At 40.1% G+C, this 20,215-nt stretch overlaps 1 protein-coding gene across 4 annotated transcripts in view; it reads left to right on the top strand.

The window, feature by feature from the left end:
* rps6kl1 (ribosomal protein S6 kinase-like 1) overlaps window positions 1-20,215 on the top strand; it is a 44,875-nt gene that overhangs the window by 6,027 nt on the left and 18,633 nt on the right. For 2 of the 4 annotated variants that reach the window (XM_051919973.1, XM_051919976.1), the window contains 5 exons: window positions 3,661-3,785; window positions 7,184-7,282; window positions 9,770-9,817; window positions 12,607-12,739; window positions 15,625-16,974. In XM_051919973.1, coding sequence (XP_051775933.1) covers window positions 3,661-3,785; window positions 7,184-7,282; window positions 9,770-9,817; window positions 12,607-12,739; window positions 15,625-16,974 — 1,755 coding nt within the window. The remainder of the gene's footprint in view (window positions 1-3,660; window positions 3,786-7,183; window positions 7,283-9,769; window positions 9,818-12,606; window positions 12,740-15,624; window positions 16,975-20,215) is intronic. The other 2 variants (XM_051919975.1, XM_051919974.1) reach the window with 2 other exon arrangements.

Below are 20,215 nucleotides of genomic sequence, written 5' to 3'. Positions count from 1 at the left end.
CTGGGTGTATAACATTGTACATTTCCTATTATTCAAGGTTTGAAAGTACAATAAGGTCCAAATGTAGGATTCCCTGCTCCAAAAATGGGACTGAACCACATAGACATGTCAGTTCTTCTAAATCTTGTCTAGATATTATATCTTTGCACACTTTGTAGGCAATAATCTGCGCTGAATTTTAGTTGAGAGTGGTTCAAAAGAGGAGAAGGGGAACTGAATGGAACAGACTTTGTACATTTTAGTCTCTCCCACTAAATAATGCCCACTTTTATTTTGCTGCTTTTTAATTTCACAGGAAGTTTGGATGTAAGTTTTTAGAATGCATTGTAATATTTAAGACTTTGGCAAAACATGTTTGCCCAAGATTGCTGATTAATTTAGAAACGACACTACATCCCGAATACCGTACATAGTTTATTTCCCTAATGTAACACATTATCAAAATGAAATACCAAATAGAAGAATTGCAATCTAATTATATGAAATACCAAATCTGGTTTCTTTCCATCTTAACAATAAGACTTCACATCACAGTACATTAAATAAAAGTTTGTTTTTGTTCCTCCATAAATATTTAGGACGCTACTGGAACTGATTACTGGAACTGATTACTGGTACCATATATCATCATTTTTTGTACATTAGACTTTTCTCAATTAAAAGTAAAAAATATTATTACAGAGAATGTAAAATACTTTATGTATTGTGACAGAACGGACCATGGGGGAAGCCAAAAGAATTGTTGGGGCACCAACTGTTTGATCTCCATTTAATAAGCACAAAAGACTGGCAAAAAAGAAACAGTGTGTTGCACTGAGGCTTTGCTGCCAACATGTTGCTTTTTCCTGAGAGTAAAGTTCTAGGGAGTTCTATCTCCAAGAGATTCTTTGGTCCAAATGATGACCTTCTTCTGGCCATCAGTTGGAGTATATACTTCTACACCCGGGCGGGATGGGGCTTTGTTTGAGCTTTGAGGGTTAGGTGTCTTCTCACTGCAGGCACCTCAGGGCTGCAAATTAAAAGGGAGAACTGGTTAGCATCAGCGCCCCCTCCTGTCCAGGGGTAGAATTGCTTACCTGAACAGAGCCCTTGAAGTGTCTCCTAGGCACTCAAGCATGATACAATATTAAGATTTCTCATGAACAAAAACAAAACAAAAATAATAATACCCTTTTGCTTGCTAAGTAATATCGGTTTTGAGTTTCATATAAAAATCTTCCTTTTAGATCTCATGTTTTGATCGATTACAATAAATACATCTTTGTTAAAAGTGATATCTTTACTGACAGAATAAGAAGATCAAAGAGCTATTCTTGTCCAAATAGATCTCCGAGTTTGGACTTAACTAAGATGAGCTTGGGGAACCTTCGTTCAGCAGTTGCTGTCGATACAAGCAATCTAACATAGATTTTCACAATTAATAAACTACAGCAAGCATTCAATTAGAATCAAACCGCAGGTGCAGGTACAATTAAATATTTTCTGTTCTGCCAGTAGATCTGACCCAACTGAATTTGACTGGTACTGCCATAACTGAAACCCAAACCCAAAATTGCTCTGTCTCTTTTCCTTGTAACACAAGCAGACACAACTGCAGACATAGAGGTACATTCTCACAATTGCCAGTGGTTTTCAACTCTTTCAGGGCTGATGTCAACTTTTGTCAAAAGGAGGAGTTGATGATAGTAATCAACTGTAAACTGTGACAAAACCAACCGTTATGTTTTAGTTGGACTCTCGTTGCTAGAAGGAAAATTAGCTTCATTGGTTTTGACCAAGATTTCCTGCTCTCCCGTGAGTAGCAAGGCGCAAACAATGGCAAAAATGGCACTGACGTCTTGCGAGAGATCAAAGTGGATGCGTAAAGCAAAATACTCAGTGGACATTGTTTTGCCTATTCTCTCTGGATTGGACTATGACTTGTTGGACACCCCGAATTTGATACAAGCAATTGAAAACGAATGTGAGGTTCCAGCTTCAGCTGACTAGTCCTCAGCTAATCTTGGTGCTGAACAGGTTCGTGTAGCTGACATACCTACGGCTCTGTTCGCCGGGGAGGACTGCCATTTAAGAGGTAGAAACCAGATTGCAATGCACTGTGACCGTGACCGCTGCTGATGCCCCAGCCACACGAAGACAGCCTGGGAACATGCCTGCCACACGTTCTTGGCCAACTGGCAGCCACAGCATGCAACAACAAACATTTTATGTTGATTTCTGTGTGAAGCCTTTGCTTTTCAGATAACTATGTTTTTTGTAAAAAAAATCTTCAGCCCTCAAAGAGTTAAAATGATTTGCTAGATTGCAGTGGACTTGAGTTGATAGGCAGAAAATGCTGTGCACTGTGAAAAAGTTATTTCATAAATCTTGAACACTTTTTGAAAGTGATGAGCAGCTATCAGCCATAGCAAGCTGACTAGAAAAGCTAGCATTATAAGCAACGTGAACATGTTTTCCTTGTGCGCAGACTTTACAGTTTCTGTACCTTGCAATAATTACCATAGACCATGCTTTATTTTAAATAAGGGCAAGCAAAAAGTAGCCTAATTAGCTTTAATCAGGCACATTGCTTGTACAGTAACTGCCTTTTCCCAGTTTTTTACTATGAAAACGAAGTGCGCATTTATGCTTGGAAACAATCAGTCGTCCTATTGGGAGAAAGGGCACTTGGAATTCCAGCAGGGAGCATTAGCTTCATGAATGGACCAAGTTCAGTGCTGGGAAAATCACAATGAAAAGGCAAAAGAGCGACAAAATAACCAAAACATCACCACCACAAATCAATCACAACACAAATAATAAGTATGCATACTCTTCCACAGTTAGGAAGACCCCGATGTAAAAGCTGAGAGAGAGAGATGAACACAGCAATCAGTGGAGGTGGCCCAGAATGACTGAGGTCCAGTGGTAGTGGGGTCTCAAAATGCCAAGGTGTGGTTAACACTTTCTGTCACTTTAAGATAATATTGTTTTGGACTAATAAACCAATCAGTGAATTAAACTCCGAGTGTAACCAGTCCACTTTTAGAAAATTTTGGGAAACAAGGAACCTTCTTGACATTGCTTATGCCAAAGCCCAAGAAATTTTTTCTTGCAGGTTTATGCAACACAAGAATTAAGGTAAAAGAAGGCAATGAATAACAAAAAAGCAAGCACTGTAACATACAAACTATATATTTTTACATATTTGTATTTATTTCATAAGCAGGCTATTTTTATGTGTATGCCAAGCTTATTAAATACACTGACTACAGTGACACTCTTCACTGCTACCTATGGAAGGGAAAGGGAGCCACCCCTCTGGACATAGCTTTAATCTTTATACAGTACTGTCTACGTTTTCATTGTTACTGTTGCCAAACAATTAACAAGCTTCTCAGAGAAATGCAAATTTCCGCAGCCTTTTTCATCGACTCACAGGAAGTCAACGGTGGGGTTAAACCTTGTATTTTCTAGCCCTTCTCCTTAACCTCAAGCCCATATTGTGTATACTCAAGGTCTCCACTCAATGGAACTTAGCCGGTCTTATCATTTCCTATCTGGCTTGTGTCCAGACTCTATGAGATTTAAAGCCTTTTCACATTTTCTCCCCCTGCTTTAATTCATAGAGAAGTTAATGACAATATTTCCACACAAAGGAATTTTATTTTTGTCTTGCAGTTGATCCAAACAAAGAGCGTCGGGAAGCAGTGAAGCGGAAGACAACTCAGTATCTTAGGCGAGCAGAAGAAATCTTTAACAGCCACCTTCAAGGCAGCCTAGTAAATATGGCCTCCACCTCACAGGTAAGCAGAGGCATCTGTCTCATCCTGCACTTTTATATCCATTTTAAACATAAGGGCCTTGAGCCACCTTAGAAGTACTGCATGACAATTCACTTTTTGAACGGATGCCTCAGTCATATCATTCTTGGTTTTATATGTCGCCTTTCACACTGTGCATTCTAAAAAAGTACATTAGTTGATCTCCTTCTCTCCTGATGTTGCAATGGACATGTTACAATGGACTAGTCAGAAATGTATCAAGAATTCTTCTGAACAGATCTTAAATATAAGGGTATGCCTACATGAACACTCACCTTTTCAGAAAATGGACAACATGCCACTCTTCTAGGGGCATTCAACATGTAGTAATAATAACATTTCCCTTGGGACAGTACAACTCTGGAGGTCATCCTGACCACAAACGGAAAATCACAAGATTGGATGCTGGTTACTATACAGCTCACCCATTACTTCTTGATCTATGATGAATCAAAGTCTCCAGCTGAGAAGGTGGAAAGTACCCGAGACAACAACTGTAATAAAAAGAAAAACTATCACGACAGATGGCAGCCCGCTGTTATGGTTCTGAGGAGAGACAGAAGCAGGGGCCTGTCTGTTTAATCTGCTTTTAAATAGATAGATACTGTAAGCAGCAGACATGTAAAAAAATCAAAAGCTGGTTTCACTCTAATTACCACAAAATGTCAATTCTGAACTAAAAGTCCATCTTTTCACGCAGGGTAAGCCAGGTGGTTACTTTATACCAGCTGAATCGGCCTTAGCGCAATGTAGCTTTGAGGCCAAAAAGCAGTACATGAACCTACAGTATATTGATGGCAGATACATAGGACACAATGGACAGTCATTAAAGTAACAGTCATAACTGGATGACCCAAGGATAATGACATATTCATTCCCAGAATATGCTTAATTCTATCCTGAGATTCATTTATTGAAATACATTCAGTATTCTATCTCAATAATATATCCATCTTCAAATCTCTTGAACTTGGTGGCATCAGCGTGAAAAGTCTTTGATTACATGTCGGCAGTTGGATGTCTGATACATTAAGTTGCTCTGTCAACAATGAACGTTTTGAGCAACTGGCAGAAAATCTTAAAATGCTGCCTATGAAAAATTGTTACAGTAATGTTTATAAAAGTAAATTGTCCCACTCTGATGCTACCTCTTTTTGAAACTTTCTATGAAAAAGAATTGCATGAAAACCACAAATTAAAAAAGGAAAAAAGGCAAAGATGTACAGAAAGACACATGAAGTCCAAAAATGATACTATTCCTATTCCATTTAAACCAAGGTGATGTCACATACCTCAACTAACCTAGAAATCAGTTCACCATTCATTGTTGTAACCTGGATGCCAACACTGCTTTCTCATTGCACTGACTGGAGCCAGGAATCACTCTGACGTTTGGTTAGAAAGCTTTGTCTACACATAATGCTTGTTTTCCTGTGGTTTGTGAGGCTTATCTTCCACTTTGTTTGCAATGTCCCAATGGAGGTGAGATGTTAACCTGAGTTATACTGAGGCATTCTCTCTTCTAAATTTAAACACTGTGTTATTACTACAGTCTTACTTGTATAATGATAGCTGAAGAAGTCCCAGAGACCTACCTTACCTAACCTGAGTGGCAAGTAAATATATCTAAAGTCAACACTGCTTCACAGGACTAACCCATTTTAGTTCACAAGATACTGAACCTCACCACAGATGCAAAGAGAATTCACTAACTTGTAAAGAGTATACATAAGACGACCATCAGGAAAATGAACGTGATAACAGGCTTAAGCAAAAATTGGACCAGAATGATAGGGACAGATACTGTAAGAAGGACCCAAGCAAAGCTATTCTATACAGTACATGATTGCACCAAACTAACAGACAATAGTATATGCGTCTATGAAATTTCAAGTAAAGGTGCTTAGTGGATAACCATATCTTGTACACTATATGACAGCGTAAAGTTCTACAAGGTAGTTAATCAATTTCAATTTGTAACATGCCAAGGTTACCTTAGAGTATCGAGAGATTAAAAAAGAAGAAGCTGCACCAATAAATATGACAGATTGGAATCAATAGATAATATTGACTTATAACCAAAATCAAAATAAAACAGAACAATTGCCATAAAGGAATTATTAAAAGTGTTTCTTAAAACTCAGCCCTGACTGGCAATTCTTTCCAGTTTTCCTGGAGAAACGATACATGACAATGGAGACAGGGTTTTAAGTATTGATTAACAGATTCTTTTTCCACTAGTCTACAGAAGATAAAGTCTAAATTTAATTCCAACCCATGACCACAATCATTTTGCTTCCAAACATGCTTACTGAAACTGCTTAATCAAATGTTTGGCTAGTTGGTGGCCAACGACTATTCCAGTAGCATAGGTAAAGGCAAAGACACAGTGTTGGACAGGCTGCCAGTCCACTGCAGGAAATTCAGTTACGTACCCATGTGAAGCTGATTTGGAGTCACGAATCAAACTAACCTGTGCATCCTCAATTTGGGACGTGGAGGAAACTGGAGTACCCATTGAAAGCCAACATAGACTTCCGGAGAATGTGCAACCTTCACACAGTGAGTGTCCCTGCCAGAATTTGGTAAGCACATCATGCCTTGATCAAAAGAAATCAAAACAAAATCTGGAGATATTTATTTGTCTAACGGTAATAGATTTCCAAGCCATTAATAGAACACCACTGAACCAATGGTAGAGCCAGACAGTCCAAAGCAAACATTTCTGAACTGTAGTCGCACATGATTTCAATCAAGGAAGCTGGAGCTGAGAAACAGCAAAGCTAAACACTGCTCTAATGTACTGACTCTCAACACCTATCAAAAATTCAACCATCCATTTTCTAGCCTGATTATTCCAGTTCAGAAACAGAGGAAGCCAAAATCAATCCTAAAGAAAGGGGTTCAAGGCCTTTGACAGGTGGTCAGTATATCACAGAGCACACACACACTCACACTCACTCATATCTGAGCAATTCACGTTTGGGTGTGAATCTAAAATATTTTTGAATAAGGAAGGAAAACCAGAGTACCTGGAAAAAAAACACAACTGATACAGAGAGAATGTGCAGTGTGTACATAGAAAATGACAGGGCCAGAATTGGAACTCTGAGAGCTGTGAGACACTACTGCTAAACACGGTGCCATCTTAATGCAGTAAATGTTAAAGAATATTAGTAGGGAGCCCATGGAAAAGAAAATCAGGCTTGAAATCCTTCAAGTTACAGGAACAGTTTCAATTCCATTCCATTCAGTAAAGATGACCTGTAGCCTCAGCATTACTGAACTGCCTTTCACCTTTGACCAAAATGACTTCCTGTACCCACTTTGTGCAGAAAAGAGAATTCCCTTCCTCTCTCTCTCTCTCTCTCTCTCTGCAGTGTTATGGCTTTAGCAGTCTAAGATTCCGTCCAATCAGAATTCTCAGCTCACCAGTTGAAGACCTGAAGATGTGTAAGGTCATTGGGGTCATTGACAAGGTAATCAAAAAATCATGATATAATTTACTGTAAGTAAAGGTCAGGGCTGTCATTTAAGAATACTGGATGGTAAAAATGAAACTAATTCTATTTCTTTAGAAAATGTAACATTTTTAGTGAAGTTTGTTATCAAGGAAAAGACCTAACAATCACAGTGGAAGTGAAAATTAAAACTTCTATCTTTAGCTTGTAGACAAGTGTTTCCCACACTCACCACAAAGTTAGCATACTTTTAGAAAAAAAAGATCAATAGCATACCTTCAGAGGCGTATTTAACAGAGTTTACACAATTTGTTTTCTTTTTGCAGTTTCACAAGATGCTGACTTAAAATACTGTTACTTAGGAGCATTAAAATTGTATGTGAAGATTTAATGTTTGGCTACTGCTGAATCCTGAGCTCTTTGCAAGCCTGTTGAGTCAGCACAAAAATTAAGGAAGAAACCGTAATGGACTTAAAATAAGAGAAGTTTGGAGTTGCAATCTGAATCTGTATTTCTATTCATCCATTCCCAGAATATTGTGCAAGGTTCTTCCACTTATCAAAGGTGGTTAAGATAAAATTGTGAATAAAGTGTATGTAGCACAGCACAAAACAAAAAAATTAATCACCTGAGAATACACAGCCATGTCCTACATATTTTGTGCAAATGTTACCAGGGCTGTTTTTAAATTTCACATCAGTCACAATACTGAAAATTAAACCAACATATTTTGAAATGATGTTGTGAAAGCAGTTCAGGAAACACCTGCTGCAGTGGGCAGTCCCCTTAGCTGTTCCACACAAAGAACAAATTACATATGTGACAACTGCTTATCATCTTAGAGGAAAGTGTTGAGATACAGTATGTTCTTATTAAAGAAATAAACTGTAAGTGACCCCTTAGTTGGTCTTTCTCCATATTTAACTATGTGAATGTAAAGTAAGTAAAGACTTGTGCCTCTATTACAATTTTAGAAGTCCAAATACATCTATAACAAAAGGCTGAGATCCTGTCCCCATGAAAAGTGGTGAAGAAGGTATCAATTCAGCCTTAAAAAGTTTGGATCTTGCTAAGATGACTTATGTGTGAAGTTTGACTGTTCTCCCTTTTTTATACAGTCTCTGGATTGATGGGTAGATATAAGGAAGTTTGTGTAATGTTCTGTTTGAATGACACTATGAACATAAAAAAGAGTAAGACCATAGTATATTGGCAGATGTGGCTAAAGGTATGGTAATTACTAAACAAAAGCTTCATTATTTTTCTGTTACACACAAAAAGTATAAAGACAGACATTAACTTCTGGAAAATTTTCAACAGGGTACACAGCACCCAGCAGGATCGCTTGGCAGTTGCAGAATGTACTGCAAGATCATTAAAATGCCATAGACAGAAAAGTACCAAATTCAGTGTAAAATCTTTTACAGCAGTTAATATGCTTTAGGAAGAATTTAGTAATTAAACTTTTCCTTTCTATGTGACCCAAGTGATTTGGGTGTGGTTAACATGTGCACCTGTGTCACCATGTACACACCTCTTCTTCTTCTTCTTCTTTCGGCTGTTCCCGTTAGTATTGCCACAGAGGATCATCTTTTTCCATATCTTCCTGTCCTCTGCATCTTGTTCTGTTGCACCCATCACCTGCATATCCTCTCTCACCACATCCATAAACCTTCTCTTTGGCCTTCCTCTTTTCCTCTTGCCTGGCAGCTGTATCTTTTACATCCTTCTCCCAATATACCCAGCATCTCTCCTCTGCACATGTCCAAACCAATGCAATCTCGTCTCTCTGACTTTGTCTCCCAACCATCCAACTTGATCTGACCCTCTAATGTCCTCATTTCTAATCCTATCCATCCTCATCACACACGATGCAAATCTTAGCATCTTCAACTCTGCCACTTCCAGCTCTGTCTCTGGCTTTCTGGTCAGTGCCACCGTCTCCAATCCATATACAGTAACATAGCTGGTCTCACTACCATCCTGTAGACCTTCCCTTTCACTCTTGCTGATACCCATCTGTCACAAATTACTCCTGACACTCTTCTCCACCCATTCCACCCTGCCTGCACTCTCTTCTTCACCTCTCTTCCACAATCCCCATTATTCTGTACTGTTGATCCCAAGAATTTAAACTCATCCACCTTCACCAGTCCTACTCCTTGCATCCTCACCATTCCACTGACCTTCCTCTCATTTACACATATGTATTCTGTCTTCATTCCTCTCCTCTGTAGAGTAAACCTCCACCTCTCCAGGGTCTCCTCAACCTGCTCCCTACTGTTTTAAACAACATTTATTGTTCATCCACTGCTCACAGATTCATCAAGTATTATCTCACCGCACCCAGAGTTGCTCACAGTTTATGGTTAAAATGCATCTTCGTGATTCAACAATGTACAACTATGTAGAGTGAGCTCTGTAATGGTGTTCACTGTGAAAGGCATCATTCCATAAAGACTGATTAATTGACCTGGTCCTGCATCATTTATATTTGTCTTTTAGGTGCTTCTTGTTCAGAATCCTGTTTCAAAGGAGACCTTTGTAGTTAAAGTGAGTATCCAGCTCTAGACTGTTTGATCTGTTACTATTCAATTCCAGTTTACTGCATGTTTCTATAATGTCTGGCACAGAGAATTATGTCTTGACAGCAAAGAACATCCAGAATAATGAAAACACCCAAGACTCTATCTAAAATAGTGAGTTTATTCACTAAAAGACACAGATGTTAGATGATCAAAGAGAGAATACCAAGTAAAAAATGAAAAACATACAAAAAGAAAGAAATCTGCTTCTTCAGTGGGCCTTCCTAGGCAGGGCATTGTCTTTCCTGTATGGTGAAGTGGCCTTCCCATCTCACAAAAACCATGAAGAGGCACTTCTCTGTCACTTACAATCTCATCATGTATGATCTCTCTCTCTCTCCCTTCTGGCCTTGTTTCCTCCGATAAAATTGCAATTCAATTCAGGTCTTGGCTCCAGACTCAATAGACCTCTGATAAAGAACTGCCTTTAAAACCTTCTTGGGATTTCATCCAAACTATGCCACAGAACAGCTTCCAGGGTCATTTACATGTATAAAGTCTTGGAGCTGTCATGAGGTCGCTCCAGGGCTACCAGCCCTCTTAGGTAAATGCAGTGTCGCCGGTCTCACTTGTTTCTGATTATATGCTTCCTTTGAGCAGCATGGAGTAGTTATGTCCATCTCCTGACATTCCTTTACTTTTACATGGACACCAGTGCACCCACAGCCTCCACAACTGCTTCTGCCCTCCGGCAGATGATGTTTGCTCATATTAGTCTACCCAGATGTAACATTTCAAAGATGCAACTTCGCATCAACACAATTTCTCTACTGCTTTCAAGCTAGAAACTTTGCTAAACAAAACCTGCTCAGTATTCCTCACCTTCCACCTTGTTCTATTCCAGAAGAATTATTGATCAGTCTTGAAGACTCAGATAGCATCTCTACAATTTATAAAAAATATTTTAAAATCTCTTCCTTTCAAAGACCCCAGAGTACATTGAGGAAAGGATCTGTCACTTAATATTTCAGAAAAGGAGTGGAAAGCAGCCATGCACAGAATATTCTCGAGTGCCATATGTGCAAAGCATTCAATTATTTAACTTAAAATCTTCTGTCGAGTACATTTATCTTGTGTAAAATTGTCCAAAATGTTTCCAGGGCAAGATTCATCCTGTGAACGTTGCGATCGAGCTCCAGACTCACCGGGCCACATATTCTGGGCATGCACCAAATTAACAACATTTTGGACAAAAATCTATGAATGTCTATCAGACAGCCTTGGTGTCACAGTCTCTCCTAATCCAGTAACAGCTGTGTTTGGTGGACTTCCAGATTGACTTTAAGTGGAGAAGGACAAGCAAACTGTAATTCCCTTTACTACACTCCTAGCATGTAGACTTATCTTGCTCAATTGAAAGAATCCCACCCTACCACTCTTAAGTCGTTGAGCAACTGATGTTTTATACTACTTGAAATTGGAAAAAATCTAATTGTCACTTAGAGGATCTGTTCAAAACTTTTTTGAAGATATGGCAGGATCTAATCAATAATATTTTAGAATAAGGTCCCATTTCGGGGAAAAGGATACCATTCTTTTGTTGTTCCCTTTATAGAGTAGCTTTGATTGCTGGCTCCTCTCTCTTTCTCTTGGCTGGGGGTTGAATATTGCTTTGATTTGTTAAATTTGATTTGACTGCATGGGATGTTATCTGTTTCAAATTAAAATCAATAAAAATCTAAAAACACTTCAAAGAAAGGAAATACTTTTTTGCTAAAACAACATCATCTGGATGTGATTTGAGTTGGTGAAGCACATAAAGATAAAACATCAATACAAATCATCATTAACCAGTAGCCCACAAACTACTAATTTAACAAAACCACACTTAAGGAGTGAAGAAATATTAAAGTCAAGATGTTAAGTTCATGTGGGTCCTTTACTTTTTCTGTGGGTCTTAAATGGTCCTTCCCTTGTCGTCTGCTACCTTTATGCCATTTCTGCTCCTGGAAGTTCTTATAAGCTTGGAAACCTTCTACATTACAAATACATCCCAATATGGCAACTATCATGAAATGCAGGAAAGTGAAGCCAGCCCAGCAAAGACATCTTTTCACTAATAAATCAATAATTCATATGTGCAGTGAAGAAGCATTGTAGCATAATGGGTAAGAATTGCTGTCATCAACCCACTTCAAATACATATGCATTTGTGCTGCATGTTCACATGTGTTTTCTTCTACTATTCAAATTCATGCAGTAATTCCTACAGAATTTAAATCGGATTGGTCGCGTGTATCCTGTCTGAGAGCTGATCATACACTACCATATTTAGCTTTGTCTCTTCAATGGAAAAATACTTGTTTTTAAATTAATAAAAAATACATCTCAGAAACATAAATAAGGACTTGGCATGTGAAACTGAAGAGCATTGATATGGTTTTATGCATAAAAATCAACTTGTTTAGGATTTATCAAATTAGCTGTGGAATGGGGCAAAACATAGTCAGTCTTATTATGTAACATGTTAAATTAAAGGTGAACACTAATCTCTGAATATGAATGTAGTTAGAATTAAATCCAGCAGCCACCAAAAAATTAACATGTTAGTGCTGCCCTTGGCAGGTAGTGTTGTGTTGTCACGAAGAGCAAGAAAGACAGAAAGCCGGACAAACAGAGATGGAGTCTAATCCGTGTATCTGTGCAGATTGAAGGAACAACATGATAATTTAAAATATGAAGAGTGATGTAGTATGTGCTCTATCTCCATTTACTTGAATTGCAATTAAAAAAGAGCAAACATCTTTTATTCATTAGAGTTTGTTCAAGTCTATCTTGGAAGGCCGGGAACACCAGACCATTATTCCTCAAGGGGTACCCTACATGGCACGCCTGCTGAGATACTATGTCAGTGAGGACGCCATCCTTCTTCACTTGGAACATGTACAAGGTAGGAGAACAATTGCAGAATCTTTATAACTCAGTCTTTCCCTTCATAATGCCATTTTCCTGTAAATCTAATCAAATGCAACCAATGCAAGGGAGAACAAAAAAGCTTTCAAGAGCTCTCAGAGCCTGAGGTGGTAGTGATGGAGGTGCTTGGCATGGAATAGACATTGATAACCAAAGAAGAGTAGTCTTGAGTTGGCCAAAAAGTTGGGAATTGAATGAAGGTGAAAAGGGCCCAGTTAAATCTATGGGTTTGATAAAGCATGGGTTATTTCTGACACATGCATATCAATGTTAGTGATGGATGCTAATTAATACATTCTCTTTTATAGAAGCATTTACCCATCAAAAACCTGCCGGTTTGCAAGAATCTTTTAGATACATGAGATCATTTTCAAAGTGAAGAGACTAAAAACAGAGTGATAGTTTTCGAGAGGTTTATTTACCTTGGCAGTGACATTCATGTCTCTGGTGACTCTTCATATAAAGTCAGTAGACAGATTGGGAGAGCATGAGGGGTCATGAGGTCACTAGAAAGAGGTGTGTGGCACTCCCGATATCTTTGCAAAAGGACGAAGGTCCATGTCTTTAGAGTCCTGGTGCTTCCTGTCTTGCTATACAGTTGCGAGACATGGACGCTATCCAGTGACCTGATACGAAGACTGGACTCCTTTGGTACTGTGTCTCTCCGGAAAATCCTTGGGTACCATTGGTTTGACTTTGTGTCGAATGAGCGGTTGATCATGGAGTCCCAAATGAGGCACATTACCTGCATTGTGAGGGAGTGTCAGTTACAGCACTATGGCCATGTGCCATGTTTCCCCGAGGGTGATCCAGCTCATAAGATCCTCATTGTTGGGGATGCGAGTGGCTGGACCAGGCCAAGGGGTCGCCCACATAACACCTGGCTGCGGCAGATAGAGGGTCATTTCCGGAGGGTGAGACTGGACCACGTGTCTGCCTTGTGGGTTGCCAACCGGGATCCCGAGTTGTTTCGTCGTATAGTGGGTGCGGCAACGCGCTATACCAGTGCATGCTCCCCAACTTGACTTGACCTGACTTGATAGTTTTGCAATATTTATTAGAAGAACAAAAAAGAAAAATTAATGTCACAGTAGACTACAAGCACCATGTTTACCAATGTCTACCCTGAAATTTATCACAAATTTTACCACAGTAGGCACTACAGTTAAGGTGTGATAATGTCACCTTTGTCATGACATTAATTAAAGGATTTGAATAGCACATACAATATAACCTATAAACTGTTATTTTTCATTTCATATAATCTACTTCAGAATTAACTTGTACAAATATCAGCATTTTTCAGCCATGCAGCTCATCTTCCTAACCGCATTAGGGATAATCTATAGTATGAACTATTGTGATAGACATTTATTGTTCTTCTTAGGGCTGCTTTATCTTGGTCGAAGGAAGGCTCTAGCATGTAATGAGCACAGGGCAGGAAACAGCTCTAGAAATGATGTCTGCACCCACAGCCACCATAGAGAGGTCAGTTTACAGAGCACACCTTAGACAAAGGGAGCACAGGAGGAACATTCAGTTAGTCATTCTGTTGATTCAAAATATTACAATTGTCAAAATTACAAGAGTATCTTATTATGATACAGAAAACATTATTTACAATCAGACTACTATTAAGGTACTTTATAAGGACTAAAAATAAAACTAGGCTGTGTAATGGCCCAGTAGTTAGCACAACAGTCTCATAGCACTACACAATAAAATTAAAAATATGATATTAACACTTAAAATGTACACTGTATATGAAACCAATGTTTCTGTCTATACACTTCAAATAAAAACAATGATACATATACACTAAGTATTCATTTCACACTGACAGTTCAACTCTGCCTTACTCTGTTGGTAACTGGATTTCATCTCTGTCCTGACATTGTGTGGAGCTTTCACATTCTATTTGTATTTCAATTGAGTTTCATTTTCCTGGCTATTTTAGTTTACTTCCATGTCACAAAGACAAGCATGTTAGGATGATTACTGACTTTTGATTGGCCTGCTGTGAATAAGAACACTCTGCAGGTATCCTATCCAGGGTTGCTTCACGCTTAGTCCCCAGTGATGGCAACGTACGTTCGAGTGACCTTGTTATGTAAAAACAGGTTCAAAAATTGTAGAATGTAGAAATGCAAGCAGAGATTTCCATGGGAAAGAATTTTCAGGGTTGATCCTGCACGCAGATCCACAACTAACATGCTACCACACCAATTTTATTCCTCTACCTGCATTCTCCACTGAGCTTTTAGCGGGTATTTCCAATTTGATCAGATTTTAAAATCCACTCCCCCCTCCCCATTGCAGCAGTGCTCAGCCTGAAGTGACTGCATTGACCCCATGTCTAACAGCCATGCCAGTTGCCAGACTTTGGACAAACCTGTCCAGCAATATCTGTATGAGCGCTGTAAAAGAGATACAAGAGTTGAGATTCAACTGGTGCTACAAACAAAGCTGAACTGGGCTGTAGCATTTTTCAGTTATGTAACAGAGCATCAGTACTCCTTGGTTTGTGCTGTCATTCTCTGGACTGCTAATGTTTTCCCACCACATGCTCTGTATGAACCAAGGCGTGGAGTACATCTGGTATTTGTGTATACACATCTGGTGTTGAACCGTGTTGCCTGGTGGACAGTATTTGCACACAAATTGGTTATTTGTTAACCCTTTTCGTGGTGGAAAATAAACTGGACAGGTTATTAGTTTCTAGATGATTTTATGATTGCTTCTGTTGTTTTAGGCTTTTTTTAATGAAAATTGCTTCGTTAATCATAAAGCAATTGGTCTTTTGCATATTGACTTACTTCTTTTTTTCAGTCTGTCTATGTATAAACTTTTTGTTCCCTCCAGGTGGCCGCCTGTTTTCACATTTACGCAAGCCTACAGAATGGAATAAAGAGTACCCTGAATGTTGCAGCCCCTCTCAAAAGAGAATTCAGCTAAAGACCAGCTACACAGCACCAGTCCTCAAGTTTGAATATGAACAGGAAAAATCCCCAACCTCAAATCATTCACCAGAGCACTGTAACAGCTGCAGTCTTGAAGAAGAAGAATCTACAGGACCTGCCGCTAGCCAGACACTCCCCACTTTTGCCATTTCAGACACAGATCTAACGAGGCCCATGCAGGATGCTGTTACTGAATGTAATGTTTTATCAAGTTGCCAACCAGGACCACATAAAGACATTGAGTCAGCCAGTGAAAAAAATCCATGTGACATGAACGATACAGAACCTCAGGGGTATCATTCTCAAAGCTGCTGCCCTGACATAATCGGACCGTCCTGGACTGTGAATGATCTGGTATACAACAAATCACTTGGTGAACACAATGCTTTGTCAATTCCAGCAAAAACTGAAACTGTGAAGAAACTGTTAGACTCCCAACTGTGTATCATGAACATGTGCTCCAGTTCAGAATTTAAATGCACATCCCAGGTTATTTCTGAAAATGAAGTTTCAGGCCCAGGGCTAAAAGACTGTGGTCAGACAGTTGAAAAAGAGCAGAGTAACTCTGGAGACAGCAAAAATACAACAGCCTGCAAGCTGGATAAAAGTGGCAGAAGGGGAAATGAGCCTGAGCCAAAGAAAAGCAGTGAGTCTGGCATCCAGCTGTTAAAAGACAGGGACGAGGTCATTCAGGTTAGAGAGGGAAATGAAAACTCCATTGAGAAAAGAAAAAAGGCTGGCAAAACAGAGGCACTAGAAGCAGCAATAAAGATACTCTCAGGGAGGAGACGTATGCCCTTCCAAAGTTCGAGTGCTGCACAGAAGTCCGCCATCTCCATAGACCTATGTCCTGAAGGCATGATTGTGTCAGAACAACAAGTAACCTCTCACAGAACCAGAAGCCATAAGAATGAGGAAGATGAATGGGTGAAAGTTGAATTGTCCTCTCCTGAGTCCAAACACAAGGAGGCCTCAGACTTTGACATCAAAGGCCCTCAGCTCAGATTTGAGGCACAGGATCAGAAGAACGAAAGGTTGTCACCTAATGATTTGCACATTGAAGTTAATGGTTGGTGTCTTCTATCAAAGCCAAGAACTGCTAATGAGCGAAACAAGCAGAGCACATCAAGGCTCCCCGAAGATGTGGTCCGCCTGTGGGTGGCCCAGATCCTACTGGCGCTTGAAAGTCTTCATGAGCAGGGGATTATATGTAGGGATCTGAACCCAAAGAACATCCTTCTAGACAATGCTGGTCAGTACGTGAGGGACCAGTTGAGATTATCTCCCTCTGTTTTTTGAACAGAATAGTAGGGGAGAGAAAAACTGTCTCATTAAGGTCTAATGTGTCAAATCAATAAGAATGGTTGGGAATTGATTTCAGGTGAGGTCACTTAGATACACTATTATAACTTGTCTACCACAGTCCCTGGGCTCTTACCCTATTATAGTCTCACAAAACTATATCTAACTATAACTACAGTATACTGTATATCCAGACCTTACTATGTACAGTTAAAGATACTGTATATACTAGCCAACCCGCGGTGTAGCATACGCCACATAATTACGTATTGATGAGTGAACACTTCCTGAAAGACACAGTTGTCCAAATGGGGTGGGTTTGAGGATACGACTGTAGGTGAATGAAAAGATGGAACTCTGGAGAGGGCAACATACAATTGTCCGTGACTGACAATTGGAAGGCCACCGTCGCACGCTCATTCAGTGATTCACATCCGCGACAAACAAACAGTTGTACACGCTGCATACAGTGATTCACATCCGCGACAAACATGATTTTTCTTAGATGGTCCTGTCGCGTCCACCCTCGCACTCGAAGCATACACACTGCCTGGTCATGTGCCCTTTCGCAAGAGCAACTCACAGAGACCCGCCCACCAACTGTAAGACCATGGGATACCTCTCGCAAACAGTTTTACACGCTCATTCAGTGATTAACATCCGCAACAAACAAACTGTTTTACATGCTGCATACAGCGATTCACATCGAAGCATACACACTGCCTGGTCATGTGCCCGGCCGCAAGAGCAACTCACAGAGACCCGCCCACCAACTGTAAGACCATGGGATACCTCTTGCAAACTGTTTTACATGCTCATTAAGCGATTCACATCCTCGACAAACAAACTGTTTTACATGCTGCATACAGCGATTCACATCGAAGCATACACACTGCCTGGTCACGTGCCCGGTCGCAAGAGCAACTCACAGAGAACCAACTCTAAGACCATGGGATACCTCTCGCAAACTGTTTTACACGCTCATTCAGCGATTCACATCCGCGACAAACAAACTGTTTTACACACTGCATACAGCGATTCAAATCCGCAACAAACATGATTTTTCTTAGATGGTCCTGTCGCGTCCACCCTCGCACTCGAAGCATACACACTGCCTGGTCATGTGCCCGGTTGCAAGAGCAACTCACGGAGACCCGCCCACCAACTCTAAGACCATGGAATACCTCTCGCAAACTGTTTTACACGCTCATTCAGCAATTCACATCCGCAACAAACAAACTGTTTTACACGCTGCATACAGCGATTCAAATCCGCAACAAACATGATTTTTCTTAGATGGTCCTGCCGCGTCCACCCTCGTTCTTGAAGCATACACACTGCCTGGTCATGTGCCCGCTCGCAAGACCAACTCACGGAGACCCGCCCACCAACTCTAAGACCATGGTGTGTAAAACAGTTTGTGATGGTGGACGTGGTCGTGCGTCATAACTGAAAAGAATAATGAAAAGTCAACGTGGCTCAGAGGTGCATGTGGAGTGTAGCAGAGACGAACACAAAAGACGCCCTGTGTTGTGAGTTGCTGCGTCCGAGTCGGTGGGTGTGGCTCGGCGAGTTGTCGTCGTATCCAATGATGCCGTGTTTTGTGAGTTGCTGCGTCCGAGTTGGTGAGTGTGGCTCTGCGAGTTGTTGTCGTATCCAATGGTCTTAGAGTTGGTGGGCGTGGCTCCGTCCTGCGTGCTTCCATGGGTGTCTTGCTTGCGCTGGTGGCAGCTTAGTGAATTATATATATAGATTGGGAACCAGACATTGACAGGTAGGCTGAAGAAAATCAAAACAGCCACAGGATAGCTGTTGGTAAAATAAACACAAAATGGCAAACAATTGCAATCCTGCAGCATCCCTTGACTTTGTAAAATTTAACATAATGAATACCTCAACATCATTGCTGCAACAAGTGCAGTTATCAAAGTACCTATTGCTCAAGACAGCATCATTTGTCTCCTCTCACATTTAACACTGACTAAAATAGAAGATTCTTTGTAGCTACTTAAACTCAAAGTTTAGACATCATTGCAGTTCCCGTGTTCAGAAAGGTTAGAGCTGCCGTGAGTGGTAGAATGACAATAACTAGAAGAGACACTAAGGCAAGCTTACCGTCTGGCATACAAATGACACTGATGAACTGAAAGATCTCTCTGTGTTTTCTTATTCAGGAATTCTTTACCATCCATTAATCTGTGCCATCATCTAGAAATCTACTGATTCATACACTAATGTATCCATTTAAGAATCAGTGACGTTACAGTATTCATTAGCCAATAGCTTTAAGGCAGAATCTGACAAACTCAGAATCTCCTGTGTTTAAGTCACTTCTTCTTACGAAAGTGAACTTGAGTCCTAGCAGGTACCCATGCCCCAGGCCCCTTGGTGACTCAGCAGAGAGTCGATCATACTTTTAACAAGGCAGTCCACAGACACCTGGTAGTTTAATGCTACGGAGACTCGATTGTCTCATCAAGTGGTTGGATTTCCCCTTGGTCATCTCGGCATGCTTAGACTAGATAATTTCATTGTGCCGAGCTGTGCCGTACTGCTGAAAAGGCCTTCAGCCATGATGGTAGATCCAACCCTACACATTACCTCACTCTTTTGGTGTAGTGAGAAAACCAAACACTGAGCCAAATATGAGCCCTTTTACTTCAAGTAACTAAAAAGTGATATTAGCGATATTACTTATCTGTGTATTGTATTATATTTACCCCCTTTTTTACTGAGACCCACTGCACGCCGAACCTACCCTGAAAGGGGTCTCTCTTTGAACTGCCTGTTTCTTCCATTTTTTATTTCCCTACAAGGGTTTTTTTGGGAGTTTTTCTGTGTCTTCTTAGAGACTCAAGGCAGGGGGGCTGTCAAAAGGCAGGGCCTGTTAAAGCCCATTGTGGCACTTCTTGTGTGATTTTGAGATATACAAAAATAAATTGTATTGTATTGCACCTGTATGCTCTTTGACAGACTCAAAACCATAGTGCTACTGAATATTTCCTGTCTATCAATTTATGTATTTGTTACTACAATAATTCATACATTATTCCATTCAGCTGAACATTTAGCTTATAAAGGTGAATACATTGTTGTGTAGAGTGGTCAGCCTGAAAAGGAGAAACAAGATAGAGAGAGACAGCCTTGACCAAACCCCCGCTGACATACACCACGGTGTTGTGACTGAGCAA

This window comes from Erpetoichthys calabaricus, chromosome 16 (assembly GCF_900747795.2).
Source record: "Erpetoichthys calabaricus chromosome 16, fErpCal1.3, whole genome shotgun sequence".
NCBI classification, from domain to species: domain Eukaryota; kingdom Metazoa; phylum Chordata; class Cladistia; order Polypteriformes; family Polypteridae; genus Erpetoichthys; species Erpetoichthys calabaricus.
Note: the sequence above shows the minus strand (reverse complement) of the source record. Positions and strands in the feature narration are given on the sequence as shown.